This window comes from Eubalaena glacialis, chromosome 4 (assembly GCF_028564815.1).
Source record: "Eubalaena glacialis isolate mEubGla1 chromosome 4, mEubGla1.1.hap2.+ XY, whole genome shotgun sequence".
NCBI classification, from domain to species: Eukaryota; Metazoa; Chordata; class Mammalia; order Artiodactyla; family Balaenidae; genus Eubalaena; species Eubalaena glacialis.
In genome coordinates this window covers 5,264,186-5,286,330 of record NC_083719.1, presented here as the reverse complement: position 1 = coordinate 5,286,330, position 22,145 = coordinate 5,264,186, and the positions used below count along the sequence as shown (strand labels likewise).

The 22,145-nt window shown below is 46.3% G+C and overlaps 1 protein-coding gene across 1 annotated transcript in view; it reads left to right on the top strand.

Moving 5' to 3' along the window:
- NSUN2 (NOP2/Sun RNA methyltransferase 2) overlaps positions 1–21,477 on the top strand; it is a 28,583-nt gene extending 7,106 nt beyond the window's left edge. The window contains exons 4-19 of the mRNA XM_061189113.1: positions 80–185; positions 2,497–2,568; positions 3,353–3,437; positions 4,373–4,565; positions 6,667–6,741; positions 7,880–8,010; positions 10,714–10,787; positions 11,356–11,486; positions 11,809–11,905; positions 14,627–14,811; positions 15,126–15,218; positions 15,952–16,087; positions 16,885–16,965; positions 17,298–17,436; positions 18,650–18,689; positions 20,675–21,477. Of these exons, the coding sequence (XP_061045096.1) occupies positions 80–185; positions 2,497–2,568; positions 3,353–3,437; positions 4,373–4,565; positions 6,667–6,741; positions 7,880–8,010; positions 10,714–10,787; positions 11,356–11,486; positions 11,809–11,905; positions 14,627–14,811; positions 15,126–15,218; positions 15,952–16,087; positions 16,885–16,965; positions 17,298–17,436; positions 18,650–18,689; positions 20,675–20,897 (1,861 nt within the window). The 3' untranslated portion in view covers positions 20,898–21,477. The remainder of the gene's footprint in view (positions 1–79; positions 186–2,496; positions 2,569–3,352; positions 3,438–4,372; positions 4,566–6,666; positions 6,742–7,879; positions 8,011–10,713; positions 10,788–11,355; positions 11,487–11,808; positions 11,906–14,626; positions 14,812–15,125; positions 15,219–15,951; positions 16,088–16,884; positions 16,966–17,297; positions 17,437–18,649; positions 18,690–20,674) is intronic.
- The last annotated feature ends 668 nt before the right edge of the window (positions 21,478–22,145 follow it).

Below are 22,145 nucleotides of genomic sequence, written 5' to 3'. Positions count from 1 at the left end.
TTATGACCTGTATAAGCAAGAAGGTGTGAAGAGGCCGCTTTAACATAACCCATAAATGTTTTGCTTTCTTTTCGGTCAGGTATCCTGAAGAACTTGCGTGGCACACAAACTTAAGTCGAAAAATCTTGAGAAAGTCTCCACAATTGGAAAAGTTTCACCAGTTTCTGGTTAGCGAAACTGAATCTGTGAGTAGATACCTCTACATTTGCTGGTTCCCTTGAAACTTTAAATGGGCCTCGGTATCAGTCCCGTAGTTTTATTTTAACCATACGTGCCACTGGGAGTGGTGAGGTGGCTGAGGCCCGGAGAAGACCCGCTGAAGTGTGTGTCGCCCCCTGAATTTCTGGTAACTTACGCAGCTGATCTCTCGTGTGGCTCCTCCGGGAAACGTCCGGCGGGCACGGCCACAGATGCCGGCGCGGCTCCTTGTTTCTGGCCACTCCGGGTTGGGGTGGCCGCAGCCCCGGGGTGGGCACAGCGCCCTGCTCCATGGGCCTCGCTCCTGCTTTGGGAGCAGCTGCTTTGTCTGCTCTCACGTCCTTCCGAGGTGCGCGTGCCACGTGCCTTTCCCACGGAGAAAGTCATATGTTCTCACGGCTGTGTGTATTTTATTAAAGTGTTTTACCCCACCTTTGCCGGACAGACAAACAAGACCTAAATACGACAGCTTTGGTTCTCGTAAAGCGACCTCGCCTTCGCCCTCTCGGCTCCGCAGCCATCCCAGGTTCCCTGATTGCGATTCAGTCACTGAACTTCTAACCTTTAGCATCACGTCTTCCCCGACAAAATAGCTGTTCCTGCATGTAATGCATGATTGAGTGAATGCCCATAAAATTTGGATGTTGTAAGCTTTGCGGTTTACTTTCAGTTTTTTTGGCATTCTTAATAGTCTCACGTTTAAAATCAGAAGGCTGCCCCTTCCTATTTTCTAATCTCCTTTTTCTAGCCAAGGAAACCTCTGTGTGTCACCAGATGATTTTTATTTCTTTTTCACTCGGAACTTCTGTGTCCAGCTGACAGGATTATCGTGCTTCCCATGTTTCTTGCCTTGAAGCCATAACCAATTTAGAAACCTTTCACCTCGCTCCGTTCTAGTAGCTACTCAGTCCAGGGTAGAGCTGTTCCCCCTTGGGGCTCTGTGTCCAGCTTGGTAACCTGGCAACCTGGGCTCCGCTTGCCTGGTTTCCCACCACCATCCCCACCCTGGTAAGGAGTAAACAGAGCTGAGCACCACCACGGGCCCGGCTCTGTGCTCGGGCTCATACAAGGAAGGGTTCTCTGGCTCAGCTTTTAATCTGCGTGGATGTGTTGGAGAGCAATCTAGGCTCGAACTTCAGCAGAGCAGAGGGTTTGTGGGGAATGGAGGGATACACAGTCCAGTAGGTCATGAAGAGCTGGGTTTGGGCAGCTTTGAAAGGTAGAGGACACTGGAGATTAGTGTTGGTGGCGTGTATTGTCGGGAACCAGTCCAGATTTTTGATCAGGAGTCAGCAGGGGGCAGTACTCCCTGGGTTGTTCGAAGTTGGCTGCAAAGAGTGTCCGTGAATCCAGGGACCACCTGCTGGGGTGTCCAGCCAAGGGCCTGACATCCTCGTCCTACGTGAATGCTCTGAGTGACAGCTCGGGTGAAAACAGAAGGCCGCCTCATCAGAATCACAGGTGTAACCCAGAACTTGGGGTCTGTGCCCCTGGCGGGGCAGTCCTGGTTCAGTCCTCACAGATGCAGTGCTGGCCGGAAACCCATGAGGTGAAAGGAACAGGTGTGAGTGGAGGCCTGTGTTTAGGTTCTGACAGTCAGGGGCGCAGGTGTAAGACGAGTGATGGCTGCTTGGGCGACCTTCCCAGGGCAGGGGCCCCAGGCTGTAAAGAAGCAGAGGCCTCCTGGCAGCTGGTGCTGTTTTGGCTTTTTGTTAAGTGTTTAGTCCTAAGCTGTTAAAATAGAGTTGTGATTGACATAGGTGCTGGATTTCACTAAGAAACTTTGTCTGAATCTGAACAGCTGCACATTTTAACAGATGTCCTGACCCACGAGTGAAGATCTGGAGGATGGTTGGTTTAGTGACGAGTTTTAATTATTCTCTCTCTTCCACAGGAAACGTGGGGGTAGTGGTTGATGGGGACAGTTCTCAAGAATACAAAGCAGGCGTGGGCTGTTCTGGAAACAGGAGAACTAAGAAATAGAACTTACAGTTTCAGCTATGAAACTTCTGACGGGGACTTTCTGTCCTGTCCTGTGCTCGTGTTATACTTGAATTTCTAATATTCTAATGTTGTTTTGATATTAACGGTCATCCTTACTTAGTCCTTTGGTAGCAACCATTTATCCACTAGTATAAAAATCTGTCTTACTTACTGTCTATGTGATAGTACTAACTTTTGTGTTCTGTGTATAATTATATGGTATTTTCCTGTTGCATTGGAAATAACGCCCAATATTACTTTTTTTCTGCCTTTCTTAATGCCATTGCTGATTTTTAAAAAATTTTATTTTCTAAGGGAAACATCAGTCGTCAAGAAGCCGTTAGCATGATTCCACCACTGTTGCTTAATGCTCACCCTCACCATAAGGTATCGTGCATTGAATAGAAAATTCGGGTGGGTAGGCTACTATCAGTGTTTGTGTCTCTCTGTTTTGTTGAGACCTTTTTTTCTTTATATAGTCAGTCATTTCTGTTTTCCTTTTCACTTTGGGTAAAGTGGAGAATGACATATATTTTATTTTAGGTTCTTTTTGCAATTTTTACAGCTCAGTTTCTTTACTTGCTAGTCAGATAATCTTCAGTGTTCTTGATTGACTAAATCGGTTGACAGTCATAGTGAACGTGTATTGAGGACTTGTTGAATACTGAGCATTGCTCTAGTTCTTTTTGTGAATCGGTTCACTTTATTATCCACATATCCCTGTGAGGGTAGATGCTATCACTGTCCCCATTTTTCCAGATGAGGGGAAGGAGGCAAAGAAAAGTGGAGCCTGAAGTCACAAACTAGTCATCAGTGACTGAGCTGAGACTTGAACCCCGCTAGCCCTGCCTCGTAGCATTTTGTTATACTGCGTCTCGCACTTAGCATCTTTACTCGTCATCCCTAAATGTATTGCTTTCGCTGGTGTCTAGTGCCATTTTGTTCCTATCCCCTGTGGAGTAAGTATCTTTATCCTTCTGTGGTTTGGGGACATTATATAATGTTAGACTCCTGGAAGTTCAATATAATATGCTATAGATTCATTCTATAAATAAATGTATTTGCGTTGTGAAATAGAAATGAAAAACTAATTTTAAGTCATTCTAAGTTAAATGTAGGATGATTGATTTATCAAAAGAAGAACATCAGACACTTTCTTGCTTTTCAGTAGATTTTAGATATGTGCGCAGCACCTGGATCAAAGACCACACAGCTCATCGAGATGCTGCATGCCGACATGAGCGTGCCTTTCCCAGGTATGCACTGGGCTGGTGTTTGAAGGGTAGGGGTGCTACTTTGGTGGGTTGTAGACAAGGAAAAGAGCGTAACACAGGAGGCATCAGGCAGATGGGTTTCGTGTCTCTGAAAGTAGAGCTGGACGCTGTGCACACCTGTCACGTGTCCTCAGACCCGCACAGGCACTGTGGGGAGGGCCTTTTCTTTAGGATTCCGTGTATTTTCTATAAAAGCAAGTGGTGTTTCTTTTTAAAGCCACAGTAGGTAGATTGCCCTCTGAGTTTTCAGTAGTAACAGTCTCACATTGGGGTTTTTGTTTCCTTTTGACTGTTTACTACCTATGTGAGAGGCAGGAGAGTGTAGTTGTTGAGAGCTGCTGTCAGACTCCCCAGGTTCAAATCCCACCGCCATTTAATAGGTAAGTTCTGTGACATTACCAGACATCACATACGAAATGGGACATCTGTCTTGAACTTGGAGGACATTATGTAAGATTGCGAAGGTCAGAGCCTCCCAGGGAGCAGGTTGACCCTCAGGAGCCTCGGCCCCTCCCCAGGAAGCAGATTCGCAGAGTCTAGAATGGAGGCCCAGCACATGTGCACTATTTTAAACACTTGTTGGGGGATTTCGTTGTTTTCTACATCTTTCTCCCCTCACCCTCCTTTTTAGTTAATAGTTAATAATGGAAACGTTACTTTTGGCACAGTAATTGGTACCAAGTGAATAATTGTTGAACAGATGAATTTTGAAGTTTTGACATTTTAAGTGACTGCAAAATCCATGCCGAGCCACCTGGTTCCTTTTTCTGGACCACGTCCCTAGTTCTAGCAAATCTGAAGCTCGGTCTTAAGTTTGCTCAGTTGCCCGTCTCACCTACCAGCCTAGAGGTTGCACATGTCAGGAAATTGCTCCACTTACGCCACCCTTCACCTGACGCACCGCTTTGCGTTCCCAGAGGGGTTTGTCATCGCGAATGACGTGGACAACAAGCGCTGTTACCTGCTTGTGCACCAGGCCAAGCGGCTGGGCAGCCCCTGCATCATGGTGGTCAACCACGACGCCTCCTGCATCCCTCGGCTCCAGGTGGATGTGAACGGGAAGAAGGAGGCTCTCTTCTATGACCGCATCTTATGTGACGTCCCTTGCAGGTACGATTCAGAGGCCAGAAAGCCCAGAGTCCACTCGAAACCGAATCAGATATAGTCTAAAGTGAATCTGCACGCGGTGCGCATGCAATTGCAGGTGTGAAGCTTGTGGCACCTGGTTTGAAGAGAGAGACACTGTGAGCGTAAATCAGAAGCCAGAAACTCAATTTTAGTGATAAACAGAACGAAGAGATCAGAAAGGGGGTGGTTTTCTTTTCTTTTTTTTTTTTTTTAAATTTTACTTATTTTTTTATTTATTTTTGGCTGTGTTGGGTCTCCGTTTCTGTGCGAGGGCTTTCTCTAGTTGTGGCAGGCGGGGGCCACTCTTCATCGCGGTGCGCGGGCCTCTCACTATCGCGGCCTCTCTTGTTGCGGAGCACAGGCTCCAGACGCGCAGGCTCAGTAGTTGTGGCGCACGGGCCTAGTTGCTCCGCGGCATGTGGGATCTTCCCAGACCAGGCCTCGAACCCGTGTCCCCTGCACTGGCAGGCAGATTCTCAACCACTGCGCCACCAGGGAAGCCCAAGGGGGCGGTTTTGATCGTCTTAAAAAGGGACACGAAGAAGATACCTGAGAGGCAAGCAGCATCATCATATAGCCTCGTTAACAGGCATTTCAGGATGTTAGTGCCGGGAGCGATTTGCTTGTGCTTACTTCCGGTGAGTATGTAGGATACTTGTCATAGGAGAATACGTGATCACATTGGGCTTCTATGGTGAATCTTACGTAGCACAGAGAAACTCAGGGGTTCCAACCTTTCGGAAACTCATGTGTATTTGTACACATACCTTTCTTCAAATTTTACAAATAAATTTTAGATTTTTAGGGTTTACCTATAAAAGAATTTCATGGCATAGCTGAATAACTGAGTTTTTCCAAAAAGAAGAGAATAAAACTTAAAACGTCTGTTAATTTCCTGGAGGCAGTGACATAGGCACTGGTGTCACACATGTTTAATACCTTCTGAACACATGACTTTGTTGAGACCATAGTACAAACGCTGCCACAGAACTTTGTTAGCACTAAACAGTGTTTAAATATGACACATCGGAATTAAATCCTGTCTTATTTAAACAAGGGGCCGATTACTGCTGGTGGCAGAACTCATTAGCACTGAGTGTGACTGCCTGTCAAATACCGAAAGAATTCTCCTTCAAAAAACTGAAATAGGTCATGAGCTACGTTCCTTTCTTTTTAGATGGCAGCTTTTTAGTTTTCCTTTGGGTCAGAAAAACTGATTTTTCCCACCCCTGTGTTCTTTCGATCACAGATATCATACTGTGAGAAAGACGTGACCTCATGAGCTCTGAGTTGTAAGTTGAGGGAATTAGAATTTAAGCCACCACCATACAAGCAACGGATGTTATTTGAAAGCAATTATATCGTATAGGACGTTTCCATCCTGCAGACCCTTCACCTCAAGGACATGTGACTAGACCATCAAGGAAAATTAGATTTTACAGAGAAAGCCAGCAGGCACAGGAATTACTCAAATTCTGAGTAGATAAAATTAGATGTGGACAGAAAGATTAATTGATCAACTGTGTATTATGGAATTTACATGTAAATGATTTCCATTAAGTAAAAGCAGAAATTAAAAAATGTTTAAGTGATATATAGAAAAATCTCGGTAAAGAAATTAAATTGGCTTAATTGAATTTGCTGTGGGAATCCTTAATGAGTGTAAGTTTATCACTATTCTTGTAATTCTGATTAAAATGTTACTGTTGATTAGCCAAGTTTCTTTTCTAAGTAGCAGGATCAAAAGGTTCTGTGTCCTAGGGCTGAAGATTAGTTTTGCTAGTATTTTTTCTCAAATGGAAACAAATTACTATCTCTTTGTTGAGAGAGGTGTTCTTTTCAAATCTTTATTTCCTTATTGCATTGAAATTGAAGTGCAATTAGTTTGTTGTACTAGAGTGTCCCCAAAACAAAAATAGAAAGTTTATTGTAGCTTGTGAGAATTTAGATTGTTTGCTAATTGGTGTTTATAATAATAATAATGATACCTGTTTTGTAATTTAACTCGAATATGACATATTTGTTAAGCTGTGATCATCTTACCGGTACAGAGTTTTAAGTTCTTAAATATCTTTCTTTGCAGTGGAGATGGCACTATGAGAAAAAACATTGACGTCTGGAAAAAGTGGAGCACCTTAAACAGCTTGCAGCTGCATGGGTAAATAAACTGTGTAATTGGTAGCCCTGTGTGACTAAGAGATTAGTGAAGGTTTATGGTTGAATTACCTGGGCATCCAGAGCGTCAGCTGACTGACTGTAAGCCTCAGAATGTTAATGGCCACCTTCATGCGAGTTTACTTATTTGTCAGAAGTAGTTGTTTTTAAAACCTCTCAAGAGTAGGAAACTGAAGATTGTATACATTTCAGGTACACGTTTATGGAGAATGCCTTTTATAAAAGTTTCCTGTAACATTTCAAACATGTGTTTTCCATGAAATGACCATTTCTTACTAATATTTCTCCTCTCTGTTTTCAGTTCTTTTGTGTTGAATTATTTTGCTTAACATTTTGACCTCTCAGAAATATGTTTTGGTTGTCTTTAAAGAAAATTTGGAAAGTTCTTAGAAGTGAAAGGAAAAAGAAACTCTTATAACTCAGAGATAATTTCTGTCATGCCTGGTGTATTATAGTGTTTTTCCGTGCAGAGAGATTTTTAAAATAGCTGTTTTGATTGTACTGTCTACAGAGCTTTGCTTTCTTTCTTTCACTTAACATTAAAATTATGCAAATATAGAACTATGGATGATCTAGAGGGTACTAATGAATATTTACCATAAATAACTTCAGGAAATTTTGTTTCTCTGTTAAAAACTTACTACTGTTTTTGTGAAACAGGCAATTGGGATTATAATGTACTAAGAGATGCAAACTGCTCATGGAAAGAAAAAGCAAATATTTCTATAAGTATGGAGACTTTTTAATAGTGAAATTTAGCTAATATATTGAATTCAGTTGTTAATCAGCTTTATGCTTTGCTTGTTGGCATGTTGGGAAAGGTTAACAGAACAGTAACAACATTGTAGTAACAACATATAGTAACAATATCTATAAATAGGTGCTTTTTAGATAAACAGGGAACATCTTATATAGGGTTACTCTAACTTTGCTTAAAATCTTAAAATTTTTGTTGTTATTTTTTTCTTTATATGGGAGTTGTTCATCTTACATAGAGTATTTTATATTTTATTATATCTGTCATAAAATTTGTAATGAATACGTGCCACAGTCAGTGCCTATGACGTATGTGCCGTGTGGATGTGCTCGGCACATAGGGTAACCTAGTCTCCGGCCCTTAGTTTACAGCTGCGGATTGCAACTCGGGGCGCTGAACAGCTAGTGGAAGGTGGCAGGATGGTGTATTCTACGTGTTCACTAAACCCCATTGAAGATGAAGCAGTCATAGCATCTTTACTGGAAAAGAGTGAAGGTAAGTGCATGATGATCTTTCAATAAGAGTATGTGTGTACTTTTCAAAACCTTTATTGCTATAGTGTATTTTTCTGTATTTCTACGTTCGTTTGTGTGATTAGCCCATAAACCCTAAAATGAGGTATCCCTGATTAAAAACATGCTTATATAATGGGTTTGTTGTATTTCGTGAATTATGCAGTTTGCCCATTTTGTTTCTCTGAGTTTGAAAGGTTATGTCAGATCCTTACCACACTGTTGCATTTTTTAAAAAATTGTGGTAAAACTTACATAACTTAAAAATGTACCATCTTAACTATTTAAAAATATATAGTTCGATAGTGTTAACTACATTCACATTGTTGTGTAGCCAATTTCCAGAGCTCTTCACCTTGCTAAACTGAAATTCTGGACCCATTAAACAACTCCCCAGTATCCCCTCTGCCCCCCCCACCCCCCCATTATTTTTCTGTCTCTGTGACTTTGACCACTCTAGATATCTCCTTTGAGTGAAATCATTACAGTATTGTTGTTTGGTGACTGACTGGCTTACTTCTTTTCGGATAATGTCCTCGAAGTTTACCCATGTTATATAGTGTATCAGAATTTCCTTCCTTTTTAAGGCTGAAAATATTCCATTGTATGTTTAGACCATATTTTGTTTATCCATTAATCTGTTGATGGACACTTGGTTTTGCTTCTGCATTTTAGCTGTTGTGAATAAACGCTGCTTTGAACATGGCTGTACCAATAACTCTTTTAGACCCTGCCTTCAGTTCTTTTGTGCGTACACACAAGTGGAATTGCTGCACCAGATGGTAATTCTGTGTTTATTTTTAAGGACCCACCATACTGTTTTCCACAGCAGCTGCACCATTTTATATTCCCACCAACAGTGCACAAGGGTTCCAATTTCTCCACATCCTCGCCAGCACTTTTTATTTTCTGGGGTTTTTTTGTTGTTGTGGTTGTTTTTTTGTTTTGTTTTTTGATAGTAACCATCCTAATGGGTGTGAGGTCTTATCACACTGTTTTATACTGAGGGACCAGACAGGTTGTAAGAACATTTCATAATGTTTTCATGTTTTTGCTGAAATGTTAACCTCTCCGTCAGTTTCTCCTTAACAGAAATAATTGGAAATTTCAAACTAACTACATTTCCAGAATAGAATGTTACCGAGTTTTCTACTTACGTATGAAGCAAGTTGAAATGCAGATGTTGAAACAGGTGTGCATTTCCTGAGTCGGTATCGGAGACCGTCTAGGCTTCTGTTCCATTCTTAGTGGCCTAGTGATCTCTGTGCTGTGTGGTCAGCCCTCTGATTGTTTGCACCTTTGGGGTCCTTTCGACCTGAATTTACTGTGTTGTGTTTACTTTGTTTTGCTACACTTACATAAAGACGTGATTTCTGAACGGTGGTCCTTGCATGCTTATGAGCTCTACATTTTTGATGGTACTTTATTTCGAAAGGCATGTGAAGAGGAGGGCTGTGGGCGATGTAATTTGACAGTACATTTAACTCATAGTGTCCTATTCTGTAATTACTTTCTTACCAGGCAGGTGGGTTTCCAGTCTCGGGTTTGCTCTCACAGCCATCTCTGCACGTGGTTGCTCCAGACCACATTGTAGATGTCTCGTCTCCGTCCTCCGTCATGTGTAGACGTCATGTAGAGGCGTCATGTGTGGACGTGGCTTCATCAGACAGTAGGCCTTGGCTGGGCCTTGTACTCTGCAGTTGCTGGGGATTTCGACTGGAGAGGCTGTGGTCCCCACCTGGAAGTCCTCAGACTCAGCTGGGGGAAGGGTGGCTGATAGGCTTTCAGTCTACACGCGCTGGGCCAGCGTTGGCAGCTTCTGACCCAAATGCTGGCAGGAAGTCACTGCTGAGTCCAGGGCAGTGTTTGATTGAGAAAACCAGTTTTCGTACACTTGCACTATTATCTAGTGTTTGCTTTTAAAAGCCAGAATATTTGGATGTACTAGTGGAGGTCAGTATGATGCTTTTGTCAGAGGTTTCTTACTGTTGGGCCTCCACCTTGGGGATTCTTTCGCTCTGTTTTCATGATTGCCCGCATTTTTCATAGCTTCCATGGAGCTTATGTTGGATTTTCCTCTTCCTGAGACTGTCTGATCCGTCTGTGGTCTGTGGATGGTAGTTGATTTGAGAGGTTTCCTGTAATGGCCCCAGCTTACAGCTTCTTTTAGTAGTGCTACTGTAGACACAGTGTTTTGTTTTGTTTTTTTCTTTTTATAAGTTTATTTATTTATTTTTGGCTGCGTTGGGTCTTTGTTGCTGCGTGCGGGCTTTCTCTAGTTGTGGCGAATGGGGGCTACTCTTTGTTGTGGTGTGCAGGCTTCTCATTGCGGTGGCTTCTCTTGTTGCTGTGGAGTTTGTCTCGGACGCGGTGTGGACTCTGCAGCTCCCTATTGCAGCAGCTTTACTGTGTTGTCATTTATGCACGTAACATTCACTTGTTCTAAGTGTGCAGTTCTGTGATCTGTAGTGACTTCACTGCATTTTCCAGAAGAGCTCATTTGCAGTCACTCCCTGTTCCCACCCCCGCCCGCCCCAGGAACCACTAATCTGCTCTCTGCCTGTGTGGATCTGCCCTCCCTGGGCATGTCCTGTAAATGGGATCATACAATATGTGATCTTTTATAATTAGTTTCTTTCACTGGGCATAATGTGAATTCTTGTTTTGTTTTTTGTTTGATACATAGGTGCCTTGGAGCTTGCTGATGTGTCCTCTGAGTTGCCAGGACTAAAGTGGATGCCTGGACTCACACAGTGGAAGGTAGTCTTTCTGCAAGGTCTCTGACTCAGAAGGGCAGATCAGCTTGATAGACCTGTTAGACTTGTGGACGTTTTAAAGCACCCACCGTTGGGTAACTTGAATAAATAGTACATTTGGTTATGCAGCTTAGAATCAATTTCAAAATTATGTTTAATGACAAATGGTATGATTACACAAATATTTCTCTCTGGCCCTGGAAAAGTTTTCCTGTCTTTATTCTGCAATTAGAAGTCAGCTTTGTTTATTCTCATCCCTATAAGTATAGTTTTGCTTTTTTTCTTTTAACTGGCTGGAATTCAAGCCTTGTTTCCAATATGAAACAATTCACTTTTCAGTTTTAAACGAGGAACAATCTGAGGCTTGTTTTAAAAAAGAAAAAAAAAACCCACATGGAAAATGAAAATGCTGCTTTATAGAACGATTGTCCTGTTGCATGGAATAAAAGGTTGTCTCATTTTTATCTTTGCAAACAGTCCTCGCTTTGGAGAGAAATGAGAATCGCCCACTCTGACTTTTCCTATTATTAGGTGGGGCTGGTAATCTAGAATCCCACCCTCTCATCCTGCAGGTGATGACGAAGGACGGGCAGTGGTTTGCAGCGTGGGGTGATGTCCCGCACAGCAGACACACCCAAATTCGGCCTACCATGTTCCCCCCAAAGGACCCCGAGAAGTCACAGGCGATGCACCTAGAGCGGTGGTGAGCTTGTGGGGAGGTGGGACCTCTGGCGTGTCCTGTGTGGTCTGGGCTGCACCTGTGGCCGACCCCTCGTGTGTGAGTTTTTCAGCAAGTAAGGTTCTCAGGGCCTGAGCTGCAGGCGTTGAGCATTTGTAAATAACAAAAATAAATGGCTTGAACTTAATTAGGTAATACTTTGGCCAGTACGTTAACTTTTTACACATTACACATTGACGATTCTGTCAGTGAGGGCTGGGTGAATATTTACAGCAAAAGAGTGTACTTAGGATCAGTTAAAAACGGTAAATTGTGTGGGGTGTTTTTTTTTGTTTGTTTGTTTCAGTCTTAGGATATTACCACATCATCAAAACACTGGAGGGTTCTTCGTGGCAGTATTAGTGAAAAAGTCTTCAATGCCATGGAATAAACGTCCCCCAAAGGTAAACATCTTCCAAAACAACGTAACATACCGTGCGGTCTTTTTGTGCAGTTGAGGCAGAAGCTGGTCAAGGTCAATGGAGCGTTTCTGTGTGTGAGGCGGTGCTGGTGGTGGTGTTCTTAAATTTAAATTTTGAGTTTTCCAGAAAGCAGCAGTGTCTTACAAGGGAGGTGGAAAAGGCGGAGTTGGGAAATGCATTTCTTCTATATCTTAAATCCAGTTCTTTAATAGAAATTGGAAAGTCATAAAGACGACTGCTCTGTGGTTTAGGATCAGAAAGAACCCCTGCAGGCCGGTGTCTGTGTCTGCCTTCCTGTGGGTAGTTTTCAGTCGGAACAACTCTGCCAACCTCAGGCCAGCCGGTCTTTGCCTTGGCCATGAGAGGTAATGACAAGCTGTCCAGGCCTGGCTGACGTGGACATAGATAGGGCCTGACCTGTCGAGCGAACCTCAGCCGCCCCCTGGGTTATGTAAGCGAGGCCATGAAGCCGAGGGGTTCGGAGAGGGCAGCCTTGAGTCTTGACACAAAGTTGCCGTGTGATGCGCTCTCCTCCCCTTTATCAGTGTATCAACGTGGGGAACTTTGTTAGCGTGTCCATCAGCCTTCCTTCCGTGACCGTGGAACATGGCCTGGGGTCACAGTGCATGCTGGAAAACGAGGACAAGTAATGCTTGGCCTTTGGAGAAACAGAAAGGAAACCGTTCTCTGGGGTATGGCTAATCCCGACGAATGCTTGGGGCACAGCCTCACACTGAAGCGACATGGCAATTGCGGGCTGTCGCCACGGCGCTTGTGAGGTTGGAGAGGTTTTCCCAGAGGCGGAGCCCCTGACTCTCACAGCCCCTCACTCCCGGTCAGGAATGGGGCCCCGGAGCTCGGAGCAGTGCTCCCTAACACATGAACGCCGGCCACACGGTAACTTAAATTTTCTTGCAGCCACATTTTAAAAAGTAAACGGAAAAGTGAGATTAATGACATTTTATTTATCGCAGTATAATAAAATGTGATTTTCATGCAGTTAAAGTAAGTTATTAGTGAAATATTTTTCATGCTTTCGTTCCGAGATTTAAAAACAGTGTGAACTTTCACTCTAAGAAGCATCTTACGTAGCACCGGTCACATTTGACATGGTCAAAGTGCACGACTGGTGCTGTACTACAAGGGTACTGGTCAGAGCCCGTCACATACGTGTACTTCAGATTCACTTGCACTTGGGGCTGTGTTGACATTTTTGTCACATAAGTGGCTTTGAGCTTTTTCTTCAGTGTGCCACCTCTGATGTGGCATCTTACTTTTTAGAACAACTTGGTATCATTTGCTCATTTAAATCTTACTACTTCTTCTGTCGCCTGTGAGTATGTCAGTTCCTCATTCATTTAGCTGAGAAAACCTGTTTTGGCGGCCTGCTCTGTGAGCTCGCCCAGCGTGACTCTGCTGGGGCCACATTGATCACTCAGATTCTCAGTCTTCAGGACGCCATTGTCTAGTTGAAGTGATGGAGCTTGTAAATACAGTCAGAATTGGAGCCAGGGAGAGCCATGCTGACAAAGTGCTGTTGGTATCCTTGTGAGGGGGCAGGATTAGATCTGGGTCATTGCGTTGGAACAGAAAAAGCCTCCTGCACAGAGGGGCGTGGGAGACGGGCTCCAAACAGCAGGCACAGGTGGGCATAGGAAGGATGCGTACCATCGCTAGCCTCGTCAAAGGGTTTGGGGGTTTGTTCTTTTTTTTTTTCAACAATTAAATAGAGTACGTTTTCTGGGAGGCAGTGTTGCCTAGTGTTAATAGCTTTAGAACCTTAGCAACTTGTCCACTTAATAGCTTTGTGAACTGAGGGACACGTTGAACTTTTCTGTGTTCAAGTGTCCTAATTCGTAAACTCACTTCATAGGGATTGAGAATTATCACTTTTACCAATCTTGTGACCTGTTAGAAAGGACGTGTAGCTTTAAAGAATTTTATTAAGTTGAGGTGTAATTGACATACAACCTTATATTAGTTCAGGTGGACGACATAATGATTCTGTTTGTATATACATACTTACAGAATGTTTTTCCTCATGGTGAGAACTTTTGAGATCTGCTCTCTTAGGAAGTTTGAAATATGCAACAGTGTTATTATTACCTGTAGTCGCTGTGCTATGTGTTATGTAATAGTTTTTTTATATAAGATCGTATATAAAATATACATAAAAAATTAAGTGAAACGTTTTGCACATTCTTAAAGCCAAATTTATACTGTTATCCCAGATCAGAAGTTCATTTTTCTACAGGTAGTTTCTCAGTCCCTAGAGGTGCACTTTATCTTTCTACTATCTTTCTTCTAATCTCCACAGCGGTTTATCCAGGGGTCCTGGGAGAGTTTCCACTGTCCTTTATGTATGTCCTTGTCTTCTCGGCCCCAGATAGTATGTTTGGGGCAGCATGCAACTCATCACGCAGAGCAGATGCACGGCAGCATTTCTGAGTGAAGACAAGCTGGCATTGTTGGCCTTTGCTAGGAAACGGGAAGTTAAAACTAGAATCAGTGCCCATGAATTCTGCTTATAATAACAGATAGATTTAAAACACTTGTTTTAAAAAAATTCTGTTGTCTCTCTTTTGTACATGAGATGCTGTATTCATTTGGATGGATTTTGCGACGTTTTGAGTTCCTTCTTTTCCTGTATCAAGGCAGAGGAGGTTGTTGGCTGAGTTTAAACAAGCTTACCCCCTGTTCCAGCTGCAGGGTGAGTCTGCAGAGCCGCGGGGGCCTGTGCAGCCGGGCCCCGCAGACCCCATGGGAAGGAGCGTCTCCCACCCCTTGGAGCTGGAGAGTAAACCGGCCGCTGGGATTAGCGACACAGAAGCAACTGAAAGAGCTGAGAATTTAGAGAATAATGGAAATAAGAAAGATGGTGTGTGTGGGTAAGAAACGGTGTGTCTTGATGCTCACGTTCTCGTGTCTCCCCAGCCCTCGTAGATTAAACAGGAACCCAGAGCTGTCTCGGGGGTGGTTTTGCAGGGGTGAGAAGGTCCTTGCTGTATAGGACACGGTTCAGTGCTGAGGAGGCCCCAGGGTGGATGCCGCGGGCTGTCCTCTGGAGGGAAGAGACCTACTTCCCTACAGAGCCCGCGCTGCACGGAGCTGGGATGAGGGCTGGGCGGGCGGAGGCATGTGCTATTGGGATTTAGCGGCATTTCTCAGATGACAGATCGTCTCGTCTCCATTCCCTTCTCAGTCCTCCTCCATCTAAGAAAATGAAGTTATTTGGATTTAAAGAAGATCCGTTTGTATTTATTCCTGAAGACGACCCATTATTTCCACCTATCCAGTAAGGATGAATTCAACGTTTTAAATTCTTCTTTTAAATTTACCGTAGGGTTAAATGCACACGTGGTCACATTTAACTATAGTTTTTCATTTAGCCCCTTTTTAACGCATGTCAGAGCTGGATGAAAGTTTAGAGGGTGTTTACTGAACCTTCAATTTAAGGTGAGCAGTAATCAGAGAACCTAAACCGCCCAAAGGTATAGATGATAGAGAGATGGAAAACTCTGGGCTGTGGCCAGGGCTCCCCGCCTTGTTCCCGGTTAGGAAGTGAAGAGTAGTGGGTCTGGGTGGGATTTCCAGGTAGAACAGCGGGGAAAGGTGCTCAGGATAACAGTCTTGGGTTCATCTCTTCCTTGTTTGTTGAACTTGGTATCTTTAAACCAGAGTGGTCACTTACATTCATTGTCTTGTAGATAGCGGGTCCTTTGCCTGTGTTTGTAAAAATCCCTCCTCAAATGCCCACGGAGCAGGTGGGTGCTCTCAGGTGTGGTGTTGGAGCAGCAGTTGAGGGGGGAGGTTGCACCTGTTAACGCAGGTCCCAGATCTAGCTGCGCTCGGGCGAAGCTCCTGGAGGCCCAGGTGAAGCGGGTGAAGGTGGGCGTCCACGGCAGAGTGCCGGCACCCTTGCCCACAGCAGCTTTGAGGAATGGGACCTGTCGGGGCGAGCAGGCTGCCAAGAGGCATTCGTCACATTCTGAACGGAACTCTTGTAAGCAGCCCTGTCTTTTTCGCAGGAAATTTTATGCTTTGGGCCCTTCCTTCCCAAAGATGAATTTGTTAACTCGAACCGTGGAGGGGAAGAGAAGGCAGCTCTACATGGTGTCCAAGGAGCTGAGAAACGTGCTGCTGAACAACAGCGAGAGGGTGAAGGTACCGCTCACGCAGCCCTGGGGCCCGCGAGCGCTCAGCGTGCTGTGCCTTCGCGTCTGCTGGGACTCGGGTGGGAGGGGCCGGTCCTGACGCGGCCCTGCCAGTCTGTGCGTCGTGGGCAGAGGGGAGCCGAGCTGCCCGGGGGTCTCAGCCGCTGCCAGGCACAGGCTGCTCGGCCGTGTCCTGTCCGCCCCGCTGGGCTCACGCTGTCTGTGTCGCGGGGGACCGACGTCTGCCTGCTGCTCCTGTGGGCGCTTGGCTTTGTTTGTTTGTTTCCATTTTCCTTAGAATTTTTCCACTTCTGGGCCCTCGTCTCATTTGCTTTACAGTTTTCCCAGCTCGTTTCCCTCTTGCCTGCGTGTTTAACGCTGCTCATCTCTGTGTGGTCTGGAGGTCCCCGAGGTCCGAGTGTTCTCAGGACAGGGCTGGGCCATTAGGTGCCGTCTTTCCTTCCTCTCTTGGGTGTCTGCTGGGGTTCCCAGGCTGACGGCATCCCTGCTCCTGATGGCCCGTGGAGCGTGTGCTGACCTGTTCTTGTGTTCTCAGAGTTTCCTGGTTTTAACATCTGTTGTAATTATCAGTCCGTATAAGCCACAGAAACCGAAGCCGTGTGAGAGTATCGGTTGGGCTAAGAGAACGTCTATTTTAGTCAGATGACTCTTGAAGTATTTTCTACTCCTTTTTTCCTTCTTTCAGCAGCTACTTAGGGCTCTGTCTCCTTGTGGTAGAAAGGAGTATTTTAGTCGATTATCCTGACTTTCACTTACGTGCGTTTCATCTGATATTTTCCATCCCAGGTTATCAACACTGGGGTTAAAGTCTGGTGTCGAAACAACAGCGGTGAAGAGTTCGACTGTGCTTTCCGGTTGGCGCAGGAGGTAAGCACGGCCGGTGGGGCGGCACGAGCCACGGAGGCGTGGATGGGTGTTTCTGAGCCGACCCGGCGGGTCAGGACCACTGAGCACCGGGCTGGCTTCTGCCAGGGGGGCTCTCGAGGACACTGAGCTTTCCCGGGGTGCTAGGGTGGGGCTGTGCTTGCTGGCGTGTGTCCCGCGTGTCACTGGCGTCCCGCCTGCCAGGGGCTGCCGTGAGGGGAGGGGCTGCCGTGAGGGGAGGGCCGGCCAGACCCCGTGGACGCTGGCGGCTCACCTCACATGCCTGGGTGGTGATTGCTGCCATTCGTAATGGCCGCCTCTCTTTATTCCCACAGGGAATATATACGTTGTATCCATTTATTAATTCAAGAATTATCACCGTCTCCATGGAAGATGTTAAAATTCTGTTAACCCAGGAAAATCCGTTTTTTAGAAAACTCAGCAGTGAGGCATACAGCCAAGTCAAGGACATGGGTAAGCAGTTTGGCTGGCGTAGAGATGCAGCTTGTCCTCGTACACATAGTGAAGATGTAGGTGTTCCTCCTTGATGGAGCATTTTCACTTCTATGTTTCAGGACGTTGTGACTTTGTTCTTAGTGCCTGCGTTGATTTTCGGAGGGATTTCTGGAGGCATACCTGATAATCCCTTTCATTGAGGGTCAAGGGCATTGCTGGGGTTGCTCTCCTTCCCCGAGCCAGCCTTCCACGGTTACCTGTGCAGGTGTCGGGGCCCAGCCAGCCCGCCTGCCAGAGCCCCAGGCCGCCCGCTGTCACTCGGGCAGCCAGGGCCGGGCCCCGCGTGGACGCAGAGGGCAGGTCCCAGCGCTCGGGTGTGTCTGCGTCTCGAGGCCCAGGGGACCGACAAGCACTGGCTGTCCGCTTGGTTTGGCACCTTGGCCAGCGCCCTGCGGTAGAATGTGCGTCCTCGCCCAAGGTCCCTGCTGCTCTGCGGGTGGCGGCCACATCCGTGCTTTTCTGTTTCGTAAACTTCCACCTTGAATCACTGAGTGACGTTTCCTCCTAAGGATACAAATAATCCCACTTGACTCTGGTTCTGTTTTTCTTTTCATTCTTGCTTACTTTTTTATAACTTATTCCTTGTTTCCGGCTCGATTGGCTGAAAAGGGCACAAATCAGTCATTGAAGTTAACGTGGTCTCATGCCTGACGTTCAGGCCTGAAGCCTGAGGAGTAGGAGGTTGCCGGGCCGAGGCCTCCTCGTCTCCCCAGGCAGGGCTGCGTTCAAAGAAGGGATTGTTTTAAAGGAGGAGGGCACGTGTGCTCTCTTTCTCTTTTAATCCTACATTTGGACGACTGCAGCATAATTTTTGGCATTTTTTAATGTGTTGTTCCATGCTCTTTCTGGGAGTGGGAGCAGTTATTTATTTAGTCTTGAATTTTGAGAATCAAGCAGTAGTTAATCCCTACCTCCCTGCTCCTGAGAGAGGCTTGCTGAGTGTTTCAGTCTCTCAGTGGTCTGACGTGAGCCTCTTCCCCACTGTCCCCGTGACCCCACTTGGTGCCTGGCTTGCGGATGGCATTGTGAAGTTAGACGGAAAGGCCTCTTTTCTGCCTCCAGACCCCTGAGACCAAGAGTCTAGATTACTGTTCTCTGAGCACACAAACGTGCACAGCAGAGGTGTCCCTGCTGGCAGAGCTCGACCAGTGTGTGTCTGTTTCTCTTCCAGCCAAGGGCAGCGTCGTCCTGAAGTACGAACCGGACCCTGCGTAAGTGAGACGCTCCTGCCATCGGAGCCTCCGTGTTCTTGTCGGTGGGGGGGTGGTGGGTGGTCTTAGAAGCCTTTAATGATGTTCCCCGCAAACAGTACTGTGCAAATTTTAGAACTGGAATATTCTCGTATGTCATGAATATACTCTTGATAAAACATTCCTTTCAAGCCACATGTATTTTTATTTAGAAGATAAAATTCAGAGTCCTATTCTCTGTGCCCTAGAAATCTAATTCTGATTTTTACCTTAAACAGAGAAAGTGTACAGATAGGACAGTCAGGAGAGGTTCTTCCACCTCGGCTGTTGGTTCGGCTGGTGTTTGTGGATCACCCGTTAGGTACCAGGCAGTGTTGCTTTGGGCCGGGGCATGGGGGGCCGGCCCCCGTAGCTAGACTGACAGCCACCTCGGGACCACGGGACCACTGCTCTGCGACACCCCTCGCAGGGGGAGCAGGTCCCACGTGGTCAGCGCTTGCCAGAAACAAGACAGAGGACTTGGGTGTCGGGCCCAGGGGTCCTCAGCAAGGGGGTGGCAGAGTCAGCGTTCGCGTCCCCAGACTGATTTACATTTAACAGCTGCCTCTGTCAAATAAAGCACCATTTCCAAAGGAGGAGATAGAGCAGGGTCTGGGCTGGAGAGGGGTTTGGGCAGCTTCTCTGGAAGGCAGGACCAGCTGGGCAGCAGCCTGGGTGGAGTTTGCACGGGAAGCCAGGTCCCGGCACCCAGCATGGTCTGTGGGGTGCAGCCTCGGGGGGGCGGGACCAGGAGTAAGACGGCAGGTGGGTTGTAAGGTAACAGTGCTCGTGTGGCCCACGTAGAAAACTGTAGGCTGTTTTAAGATGCGGGCCCGCTTTTCCACATATGCTGGTTTCTACTGGTTGAAGTACACAGGTGAAAAGACAGCTTCAGGAATTAGATCTTTTAAAGAGGAAGAAAATGGGAGTATGGGAATTTTCTGGTATTTTCCTGTCATCGTTTTTTGTCAACTCACTGTCCTAGAAAAATGGAAAGGTCTGATGTGTTTCCATCTCCTTTTCTTAGTGGTTTCTCTCTTCCTGGTTCAGGCCTTTCTCTTCTCTTTTTCTGTTTGTTTTTTGAGAAATATGACTGAAACGCTTGTTTGTTCCTTGCACAGCCTGTGTCACTGATGCCTGGCATCAGGTAGGCTTGGGACACATGTTTACTTAAATGAGGGCTTTAGGAGCCTAAAAACTAGACCAGAGTCACGTTTGAAAGAAAGTAAATAACAGTATGCATGGTACAGGCTGATACGCACAGTGCTTGATAAGGGGCACATGCGTGATACAGACAGTAGCCGCCCTCCCAGTTAGGAAAGGGGAGTTGATGCCGCCTGGGAAGCCGGTTGGGCAGGCAGGGTGTTTGGACCCGGATGGCACTGCTTGCTGGACACAGGCAGGCTCGGCGTGCCGGGCATCGTACCGTTACGGGGGTGGGTGACCAGACCCAATTCCGGGAAGCATTGAGTACGGAAAGCATGGTGGTCCTGGCTCCCAGTCCTGGTGCCCCGTCCGGCTGGCGCTGTTACTCTGGGCCCAGTTATCCGGCCTCTGCGGGGCCTCAGTTTGCTCATCTGTAGACGTGGGCCGCGAGCTGCGAGGAGCCACGAGGGACAGGACAAGTTCCTGTTGGTTGGTAGGGTGGGGCATACAGATAGGTCTTCACATTGGCGAAGATGCAAGTATTTGGAAATTCTAACACTGAAAGTGTTTGAAATCTGCAGATTTGGGGGTTATTCCACTGTGAGTTTTTAGAAGGAAAACCTGGCCAACCTGAGGGCGTTGATACTCTTCAGGACAGGAAGAAGGAAGCTGGTTTTCCTTTGAGAGAAGCCTCCGTAGAACCACAGACTAAAATGCCTTCCCCGTGGCTTGGGGGCACTTTTGGGGAGCGGTTGTGTGCTAGCACCGCCTGCGGTGCAGTTAGGATGCTTAACGCTTACCCGGAGCCGTCGTGTTCACAGGAAAGCGGACACGCTCCAGTGCCCCATCGTGTTGTGTGGATGGCGGGGAAAGGCCTCAGTTCGAACTTTTGTGCCAAAGAATGAACGGCTTCACTATCTCAGGATGATGGGGCTGGAGGTGTCGGCAGAAAAGAAGAAAGAGAGGGCTGTTCCGACGAGCGAGAGTGCCGCCAGCCCTGGGGCTCCGGAGGACCAGCTGGGTGCCGAGCAAGGGGCAGGGTAGCCGGCCGGCCGGAGGCCGCCACAGGCAGTGACCCGGCGGCCGGCCCGCCCCAGTGCGCTGGCTGCAGGGGCCTGCACCTCGGCGCCGCCGCTGAGACGAAACCCAGGACTGCTTGTGACCGGTGAGGCGCACGTCTGTGAAGACTGGGAAGTGACGGCAGGTTAGGTCTGTGAATGACCCCCGGACGCCTTTCACATGGAGCGTATGGAAGGTATTTTTTTAGCTTGTTAGAATTTCCTCATTTCTTTGGCAAAGTTGGGTCCAGTATGCCTGTTGCCGGTAGTAGACTTTCATTGTTAAAGTCTTATTCTACCAAGAAATATAACTGCCCTGGCAGAAAATTTCAGGTCCCTTTTGTTATGCCTATATTGGTCTTAAGGCCTAGTGCTTCTTTTAGGCATTTTTTTTAGAGAGAATCTGTAACTACGTGTGGATTGTTGGAAAACTGTACTATCAGCTGTAATAATTATATTAAGTTGCCCATTAGTGTGACATTAATACGCAGTGGGGTTAATATCTGAGGTCTCAGATGACTTCTGTGCCTTTGTAATAAAAGGTGAAATAAACTTTCTCACAGTAAGAGCTGTATCGTGAATGGTGATACTAGTCATGAGGGTTTTATGTGCTTTTATTGGAGTACCCTGCAATTTTAATTTTTAAATGGGGTTTGGGATCCTTGGAAAGTTTAAATAAAGAGTCATTAATGAAAATGGGCACGTGTACGACTCTGGTGTTTACTCCAGTTCATGAGGCGGAAGGAACTAACTTATTTTGGGGTATAATTAAAGCCTTCTTAGCTGGTGGAAGGAATTTTAATGTGAAGGCAGCTCTTGAATAAAGTCAGTAGTTAGGCCTGAAAGCACTTGAAGGACTTTCTTGTGGGTTTACCTTTTATCTTCCAGAGGGCGGTACTGACGCTGCAGCTACAGTGAGCCCGATTTGGGTGGGTAGAGGGTTGCTTAGCAGTTTGGGAACCGTCTCCAGTGCTGAATGGGCTCCCTTGGGCACTGTGCTGACCAGGCAGGAGCTGCGTGGCCATTTCAGTTAGTCACTTACCAGGTCCCTGCTATGTGTCAGGCGGGGTTCTGGGTGACACATCCTATCAAGACCATCAAAATTTCAGAAAAGAAGAGTATGGTGTGGTGAACCTTCACGTCCCTGTCACCTGGCTTTCACAGTGAATACAATCTCATTAATACCCACCTTTTTGTATTATTTTGAAGTAAATCGTGTCTAACATTTCAAAAG